At 28.8% G+C, this 10,507-nt stretch overlaps 1 protein-coding gene across 1 annotated transcript; it reads left to right on the forward strand.

The window, feature by feature from the left end:
- The first annotated feature begins 8,028 nt into the window (after positions 1–8,028).
- On the forward strand, positions 8,029–9,254 carry LOC117914794 (transcription factor IBH1). Its single transcript, XM_034830267.1, has one exon. It carries the CDS (start codon positions 8,453–8,455, stop codon positions 8,897–8,899), a length of 447 nt encoding a protein of 148 aa, XP_034686158.1. The 5' UTR covers positions 8,029–8,452; the 3' UTR covers positions 8,900–9,254.
- Positions 9,255–10,507: the final 1,253 nt, after the last annotated feature.

Here is a 10,507-nt window from a genome sequence, read left to right on the forward strand (position 1 = left end):
AACTGATTTCAAAGAATGGTATGAAAATCCTTGAAAAAAAAATTATATAAAATAATACAATAATTTGATGTCCCTAAAAAATAATTAAGTAACACAATGGTAGATATACATATCTGACACATGATAAAACAATTAAAGCAAAAGATAATGTTTTGGTAAAACAAATAACTATTATAATAACAAATGAATCCAAGATACGTTTGAAGAATGGTGAACTTATCGGTTCAAATGATATAATTCCTCAAAAAATGAGTACACAAGGAAAAAAAACATGAAAAAAATAAAATAAAATAGAACTCACTAAGGCATTGTCAACTACAGTATTGAAGAAATTCATATATAACATTGGAATGTATTTACTCAAATATCCACTTCAAACAAATAAGAATGTTATTGCAATGTAATTTTATTCCTTTACCTGTCTAGGTTTTGTCCCAAAGAATTTATTAAGAAGCATTTTTAATAATACAATTATTGTAATCCATAAAAATATTAAAAGAATATTATATTATTTTTCATTTAATAAAGTTTTTCCATAAGATTTTTCCTAATAATTTTTTAATAAGCATATCTAGAATGGTTGTCAACCAAGATTAGTTATAAATTTGTATAGAAATATGTGGATGACAGTATAATTATCATGTTCTATTAAGATCATGTTTATGTTACCCTTAGCCTATAAATAAGAGTTTCGGGGTTAATAAAAGGTGATCAATTAATTAACATTTTTTCTCCTTGTCTCTCCTTTTATTTTATTTTTTTCATCTTAATTCTCTTTTTATCTCTACATTTATTTTATGACAATCTTAATCTAGTAAAAATTTCTCCTTATTACTTAGAATGTTTATAAAAATAATTTTAAAGAAACCTATTTTCGCAAATTAATATATATATCAAGATATGAAATATTCTTTCTTGATATCAATAATATTTTAGAAATAATTTTAAAATATTAGGTGTAATTTAAAAAAAAAACTTGGAAAATATTGTTTAATCTCGTAATGTCTTCATTTATATACTTACATTATTTATTTATTAATGATAATGCACCGACAAAATGAGATCCGAACTAATTAATTTCTGAATGACTTTCAGATTCCTAATTGAATCAGTCAATCATTCCCATAGTTTTACAGACATAGTGATGAAACCCCCATCAAAACTCATTGGAGGATACCACCCATAGGTTATCACACCATACCTGGCATCATAAAATATAAATAAGATCACCCCATGGCCCTGGGTTATCCTAATTTAAACAAGAGACATAATGGGCATTGAATGATTTGGCCCTTTATACCTTTCTTAAGCATCAAGGCAAAACAACTATAAGGTGGAAGCCATTAATAAAAGCTTGAATGCACATCAGTTTCTAGGCTAAACCGATGGATAATCTCAAAAAATAATGTGGTATGACGTGGATCCAAGTAATATAATACCAACATGAAGCATATGATAATAATGAGTTGGTTAACAAGTCTAATCTCCAAAAACTTTCAGGTGTGTGAGAACCTGTGGGCGCAGGCAGAGATGGGCCACCAACCCTTTCATTATCTTTTGGCTTTCATCAACTCCAGCTACCAATGGAGAAGGAGAATCATCACCTCGCGTGCACTTTGATTTGCTCTCCTCTCTCTCTCTCTCTCTCTCTCTCTCTTTCATCAACTCCAGCTACCAATGGAGGAGGAGAATCATCACCTCGCGTGCACTTTGATTTGCTCTCCTATCTCTCTCTCTCTCTCTCTCTCTCTCTCTCTCTCTCTCTCACAATAAATTTAATTGGAAGATGAGGTACAATAGTCTTCAAACTCAAACCCTTCAAACCCAAACTTTGTAATACTTTTGAAAATTCACCACCAAATGAACAATTCTATATTAACCTTCTTAACTAAACAATCTGAGATTCAATTTGTTTCCCTCTATATATATATATATATATATATGACAACACTAGTAAATATTTAGATCCTCAAATAGCCTCCAAATAATTGAATGTTTTGTTTTCTCTTTTCTTCTACTTTTCTTCTTTCCATTTTTAACTTCAAAGGAATGGTTAACAGTAAAGCTAAGTAATTGTCATCTTGGAACTTAACAAGATTACTCAACTAAAACGCCCACTAAACCATCAACTTGTAATTTTCAATATTTAAAAATATCTATTCAAAAGACAATTAGGGTGGGTCCTAAAATAGTTTATTGCATTGATATTTATCAAATCAAATATCAATAAATCATTTTACCCATACCTATTAAGTAAATAAAATCCTTAGACTGTTAGGTCATAGGTCATTGATCAGAAAATTAATTCAGTCAAAATTGAATTATAGCCTCAATTTAATATTATAAATAATGATATTAAAATAATAGAAAAATTAATTTTTTTACCATGTAAATAAGTGAAATTTTTTTATAATATCTCCTTTATCTGGATAGGAGATGGGAGATCTTTTAGAAAGCCAGCACTTTTGCTGAAGGTTAACTTTCTGTACTTTCAAAGTAATTAAACGCCTGGATTGGAAGTATCCATGCTGTGTTTGGTAGTAGGCTAATGGCTATGCACTTTGCCCTTTTTGTAATCCACTTCATGATTTATCATATCAAATACTGTTGGGCTGTCACATTGATGGTCTATAATCTAGATTTGCTAGAAACAAATATTTGATTAAACACACATGAAAACAATTTATCAACACAATTCACTTTGAGATGTAGATACATAAATCACCATAGAATTGGAAAATATGAATATAAATATATTGTTTTCTAAAGGTAGTATATATTTACATTCAGGCAATGATTCAAACTTATACCTAAAAAAGCTTAGAAAAAATAATTTTTTTCATCTAAATATAATGATCATTCTAATAAAATATTGATGAAATGGACATAGAATTTTGTGGCACATTACCATCATTTCTTTAGGGTTGGAATAACATTAAACTTTATTAATTTAAAATTAAGATTTTGTTTTATAGTAATTTTAGAAAGTGTTTTTAGGATAAAAACTATTTTCGAAAAAAAAATTGGACAAATTTTGAAAAACATTTTTAAAATTTTGAAAAATTACTTATAGTATTGAAAAATTACTTATAATGTTTTTTCAAAAAAATACTTGATAGATGATTTTTTTTTTAAAAAATATATTAAAAATAATTCGAATAAAAACACTATCAAATATATTTTAAGAGTATATTTAATAATAATTTTAAAAAATATTTTTAATATTTTTAATTGTTGAAATATACAAAAAAATTAATGTTGAAAATTTTAGAAATACACTCTAAAATCACTATTAAACATACTTTAAATCAACTAAGAGAATAATCTAAACCTACAAACAAAATAAACATAAAATCTTTTGTTTGAAAAAGGAAGAAAGAGGGTTACAACATTAAATTAAATAATCATTTTGTTGATTATAGAGGAAGCTTCCTCTGGGTAATGCTGGAATTGGCTTTTTATAATGTTCCTATTATTAGCATATATATATATAGGTTAACCAAACCTAACAACAACTACTTCCTTGGAAGATGCCCAATAAGTTTTAGCAGTTAGTCTACAAATTCTCAAGTCTAAAGTTCTAAGGTCTTTCTCATGCATTATTAGATGTGTCAAAATATAAGAAAAATCAAAACCAAGGCTCAAAAGTGCAAGTTTTTAGACTTAGCTTAATAAATAAATATTAGCTTTCGGAAATCTAGAATAGTAACTTAACAAAACTATCACTTACACAAATACTTAATTGATAATATTTTTATTGAAACATTTTAAATAAAAATGTTTTTAGAAAAAAATCACATATCAAATATTTCTTTAGAAAATACTAAAAATAATTTTCCAATAATACAAATGATTTTTTAGATTTTTAAAAGTGTTTGTTAAATTTTTGCTAAACACTTAATTTTTTTAAAAAAATAATTTTTAAATTAAAAACTGTTTTTAGAATCACTATCAAATGAATTCTAAATCTTTACATATAAATATATACAACTTTTTAAAATCATTATCAAATAGATTATAATGTGTGTATATATATAATTTGAAAATTTATAATTTCACATCTTGTCACTAAATTTCAAAACATTATTAATTTATTTAAATATTATAATTTGAAAAGCTAATTTTAGGATGCTAAGTATATGTTTAATTTGTATTCGATATAAGATGATTTGATTAAAATTTGGACCATCTATAGTTCTATTTGAATATATTTTCACCTGTTTATTTATTTTTTATTTATAAGAATTGGTGTTATAATTTGATTTGGACTATATATTGATGTGCTTATCTGTTGATTTGTTTATTTTGTTTTATTTAAATTATTCACTTGAAAACTTACAAAAGATTCAAATTGCATGAATAATGATTTGATTTTTAGTCACTCTTAATTTATTTTATTTTATTTTTTGTCTTTATAGAGCCAATTGTAAAAATTAAACCTCAAATTTACAAATAAATAAATAAAAATTATGATAATGTGGTAGAATTTTGATAGATATTTATATTTAGGAAAAATCTTAGTTTATAGCAATTTTAGATCTTCTTAAGATACCTGTGTACCCACGTTTTTCATTTTTAGTGATGAAAAATTGATTCTTTTTCCAAATTTTGGGCTCTATAGTATCATATAAATAGTTGGTTTCTAAATTATTTTTTTCCTCAGTTTTCTTCTTTCCCTTTCTCTTATATTAAATTATTTTAAATTTTTTATTTGATATCTAAAAAAATATTGTTTACGATATTTTATTAAATTAAAAATAAATAAATAAAAACTATGAAGAGAAATGGCATAAATTTTCATTTCATGAAAATAGAAGGAAAATAAATAAATAAAAACTTAAGTATCATTTTTAGATATTTCCTGTTTTATTTTTTTAAATTATTTATATAATATATAAGAATTCTTAAAAAATTATATATATTTTTAAAAAAGTAATAATTTTAAAAATATGTGATATCAAAAAAAAAATATTACCTTAAATTTTGAAATTTAAAAAAATTTTGAAGATATAAATCTATATTTTTTTTAATAAAATATTCTACTTTTATTCTAATTTTAACTTATTTGGATACACTTCATATTTTATATTTTTATAATAAAAAAAATAGTAATGATTTTATACAAAATATTAGAATTCTTAGAACCATACATAAAAAAGTAATAATTTTTAGAATTATTTAAAAAATTAGGTTATCAAAAAATATTATTATTTTATATAAAAAGTATACATGAATAAACCGATACTAATTAAGTATTAGTAGTGGCGTTGCTTGGTGTGTTCTTTGTGTTAAGCCTGTGGGGGCTGGAACCACGTGGAATGAAGCTTGTGGGGTGTCTTGGAATCTAGAGAGGAAAAGTATTCAAAGCTTGGCCACATATATTTTGCTTTCAAAAGTCAATTCTACATATTTTAAAACATTTGGGGTGATATATGAGGCGAATAAACTTTTGTAGGACCGTCCAATAATTTGAACAACATGTCTAATAATTTCCCATACACCTCATTTTCCATGGGTTTATTTTCATTCATTTCCATGGAAAAGTCGCAAATTTTAGGTCACCCCACTTCCCCATCTTATCCACCCACGTTCAACGTTATAGTTTGGTCTATTTCTTCGAAGAAACAAGAAATGGTTGAAACCCACGACCTTCCGTTAAATTAAGCTTTGATACTTGACCAATTTTACCAAAAACTTAAAATCATAAAATTTGAATTTAATATAAATATCATGCTCAAACCCGTGACCATCCCTCAAATTAAACTTTGATATCATATTAAACAACCAATTTTTAAAAAAAATTCTCTATATACATTCTCTGTATAAGTATAGTAGAAATTATTTTCTTTTTGGGTACAAATATTCTTCTTTTTTATTTTTTATTTTTAAATGGAATCTTTTTTATGGTTTTTTTTTTTTAATAAAATACATATTTTAATAATATATTTGAGGTGGGTTGTAAAGGGCATGGGCCTCTAAAATTCCAATGTTCCCTATGAATGAATTAAAATAACATTTATTGTCTCTCCTCTTTTAAATAATATGACCATTTAATGGGGGAATAAATGAGAAATGTATGGCTCACCTATCAATTGTGATGAATTGTATATTTAGGAGAATCTCAAGGCAAATAGACATGGAAATCTTTTCCTAGATTGCATGAAGAATCCATGGGTGTTGTGTAGATGAAATGTCTAGCAGAATAATTAGGGCTTTGCTTTGGTGATAATAAAGCAAAAGTAAGAGCCCATGTGATTTAATCCTCCCCTTATAACTTCCTCTTTTTCCCCATTGGTTTCCCCTTTGTCCAAGAATTACCCTTGTGGATACTACCCCCACCCCCAAGCTCTAATCCCATGAACAACCCTAAATAATATTAAATTTGATTTAATTTAATCCTAAATTCACCATTTTGAGAAAAAAAAATATACTAAGTCTACATTAATACATAAAAATATAAATAAAAATAACGAAAAATCTTAATATACTTTATTAAAAAAAAATGAACGCTACAATAAAAATAAGTTCTGGTTTCTGCTCTGATTTTAATGTATGATACGAATATATAACTTTTATTCTTATTTTGAAATATTTTTCTTTATATAATGATAAATCTAACATCCTAATATAAAATTTCAACTTTGAATGAAAAAAAAAAAATTAATTTCAATTAATTATCCAAACCCATTTCTCTTTTGCAATTTGTGAGAACACTAGTGATGAATGAATGTGAATAATAATAAGGTGATTAGAGAAGGGCTGAAGAAGTCATTTAGGAGATAGGAACGGGAAGAGAGAGAAATAATTAAAGACTAAAATGGAGAGAAAGCATGGTGTGATAAGGAAGTAATGAAGGGGATTAGAAAAGAGAAAAGTGGGAAGGGACAAGTGGGTAACTGGAACCATGTGCCTTCATGTGGTGGTTGCCCCTTTCTGGGTCCACCAACCCACTTCTCCAACCCTATACCCCTTCACAATCAAACTTAAAAGCCACTCACACATTTCTCTTCTCCTCCTAGCGCGTCCTCTCCACCTCCCTCTAGGTCGGCAACTATTGCATCAAGGCTTACCCTCATCCTAATCAATTTCTTTCTAAGTTATATTTAAACATATATAAAATAAAAATAATGACCAACATAGAAAACTTTAATATTATTAAAAAATTTCTTATACTAAAGTTATATCATATTTGCCAGCATATTTATAAAAAATCTCTATAAAATAATTTTTACAATTATTAAACAACATAATATGCATATTAAATTCAAATCATTCAAATTTAAACTTTTAAGAAAATTTGTAATTCAATATGATATTAGAATTTGGTCTGACAAAAGGTCGTGGGCTTAAGTCATTTCTCCGCAATTTACATGTTTATTTCTCTATTTGATGTTTTTTTTCCTCAATTTATTATTCGTCACCTTTCTGCAATTTATATATTTATTTCATATATGATATATTTCTCCTCCAATTTACAATTCTTTGGTATTTCTCTTCCTCGTATTTCTCTCCCTCAACTATGTTTTTCAATATGAATCTAAATTTTGTATGTCTCTATATCTATAGATATGAAATCACACGTGAAGGAGGTATTGAACTGAGTACCTACATAAAAATCTCTAAATTCAATCCATAGGTATTACAATTGTTTAATATTTTTAATAATTTAATATGGACATTTTTTTTATAAAATCATATATGTAGAGCATGAACCAAGTTAAATAAATCCTTTAAAAAAGAATTTGAATGAAAATTGCATATCAACCAAAATGGAGCAATAAATCTACATAAATTTTTTTCTTTCAAATTTGAAATAGTTTATATTTAAAGCTTTTTAAAAGCAACATTGTTCTCTAATAAGTAAAGACAAATCGTGTGTTCCACGCTCTTGGACGGCAAATGGGAGAGGGACACATCAACACAACCTTTGTGAAAAAGGAACAATCAAAACCTAAAAGAAATGCATAAAATAAACATCAAATACAAATAAAACCTTGATTCCCACAAGTCTAACTTCTCTGGCCGTCCAATTTCAATCCCTTGAAACCCATCTTCTTTCATATAATATCTTGCCACATTTCCTTTCTCCATGGCCATCATCCTTCACAGCCCAACAACACAAATGCCTCTCTTCCTTATTACACCTTACTGTTAGAAGCCCTCAAGTTTTTTTTTTCCTTTTCTTTCTTTTTCCCTTTTTTTTTCCTCATTTTTTTTTTTTTTTTTTTGCCTTTTCTCCTGGGAAGCAGGAGGACCCTCTTGGTGTCAGAACCAAATCCCAACCTCCAATCCAATATTTTCATCCCAAAAGGTCAGTCCTGTCAGAGTTTGTTGCATGTAGTACTAGGATCTTCATCAATTTTTCATAACCCTTCACTACAAAACCCTAAAAAAATCTTCTAGCATCTCCACCACCTCCTTTGCACCCACAAAATCTGTACTGTTTCTCACCATGACTTCCAATAGGGTTTTCTTCAATACTAGTTCTAGAAAAGCCAGGTGTGCCCGTAGATTCCTTCAATCCCTTCTGCGAATAAGGCAGCGTAGGCCTGGTTCGTTATCGTCTGAAGAAGTAAGGCAGCGGAGTAGGAGAATCAAGATGGCTGCATACTCATCCATGGCATGTACAGTCGGGTCTAGGAGGGCGTGGAGCCGGGCGATTATCTTCAGGCTTCAAAGCCGCGCTGGGCGCCATGGTCGCATGAGGAGAAGGTGTTTAGGTGTAAAGAAGAAGCCCTCTAGAGAGATGAGCCAAGCAGACAGGCTTCGGGATCTTGTCCCAGGTGGGGAAGCTCTGGATTTCTGCAACCTGTTGGAGGAAACTGCCCATTATATTAAATGTCTGAGTTCCCAGGTTGAAATCATGAAAAGTATAGCTGATATCTATTGTAGATCTTGAAGGTGGCACACTGTTCTACATACAGAAACATGAAAGAGCAAAAAAAAAAAAAAAAAAAAAGGAAGAAGAAGAAGAAGGAGGAGGAGGTATATGGACACAGAATTGATGGACTGCTGTAGTGGTGGTGGTATGTTTCTAAACTATGATAAACAGCTTATATACAAGTAGTTGTTACATGCACACACATATATATATAAACACTTTATTATTAGTATCTTTCTTTGAAGAGGATTGTATGTCAGAGCTTTCATGCCTCCAAGACAGATGAATTTTCTTGGTTGTACAGAGATGATATCTGATGAAAAGTTACGATTAAAGCCCTTTATATTATATGCACTGTCTCTTCTTGTGTGAATTCTTGCAAATTTACAACTATGATGGATGGGGTTGACTGTTAAGATTGTTCAATGTTGCAGGTCCTGTGAATATATGAGAGGGGATTTGTCCTATAAACCTAGGTTTAATGGTGTCTGAAGATCAGATAACAAAGCTCATGATAGTTATCAATGGGTAAATCTAAGAATTAGCCTTTGGTAATAATAGTAATTCAAAGGGCAGACCATGGTATGATGATGGCCCCAAACAATTAATTAATCTTTCCTCCTATAGTGGATTTTCTATAGAATTATTAGGTAAAGGGTTTTCCTCCTTAGGGTTAGTATATATGACATATCCATTTTATGCAGGTGATTTCAGTGGTTTTCTATATCTTGACCGGCTTTTTCATGAAAAATATTATGACAATGCAAGGTTGAGCAGGGCAATCGAGAGTTGTATAAGCAATCATATTGGTTTTATATGATCAGACTATTCTAGGCTGAGACATGGTCTCTTGATCAACAGACTCTCATTCTAGGTGTGTATCTGTCTTGATCTCAAAAAGGAGGGAAACCCATTTGTCAATTGGACAAGGAGGCATTTTCCTTCAACAAAAAAAAAAAAAAGAAAAAAAAAAGGTAAATAAATAAATAAAAATTTCCCAACCGAAGACAATTCTTAAAGAAAAAAGAAGAAGAAATGAGGAAGTTATTCCCTATAATTGTCCACTTTGTGAGCATGCAAAGGAATGTTTGCTTTGGACAAGCATAAAAATGGCAACTTGCACATGGTGGGCCTGCCATTTCTCTAATATGGATAAGGAAGTCGGTAACCTTGGTCATTTCCTATGCTTTAATATATATATTAATATTACTAACCTTGGACAAGTAATATTGAATTGATATTAATATTTCAAATAACAGGCAACTGAAATTTGGAACACTCAATTCCAAATTTCAGCCATCATATGTTCTTCTTCTTCTTCTTCTTCTTCTTCTTCTTCTTCTGTAAGCTTCTCATTTACATATCAGTGGCTTTCCTGCTAGATTGTACCCAGATCATATGATAAAATGAGACCAGGTTGATCTGTTACCATTGGTTGAGCTAATGGAAGACTAGTAAAAGTGCTTTAGATTAATGTAAATATTAGAATTAGATGATCAACATGTGTGAAATGGATCTGCAGAAGTTGTGATACATGTTTAAAGGTTTTCTCTGCAGTACTTGAAATGTTGGGGCTTGGGAGTTCTACTTTTGGCTCAGTTAAAATTGATATCTTCGGTTTGTTTG

Source organism: Vitis riparia, chromosome 5 (assembly GCF_004353265.1).
Source record: "Vitis riparia cultivar Riparia Gloire de Montpellier isolate 1030 chromosome 5, EGFV_Vit.rip_1.0, whole genome shotgun sequence".
Taxonomy (NCBI): domain Eukaryota; kingdom Viridiplantae; phylum Streptophyta; class Magnoliopsida; order Vitales; family Vitaceae; genus Vitis; species Vitis riparia.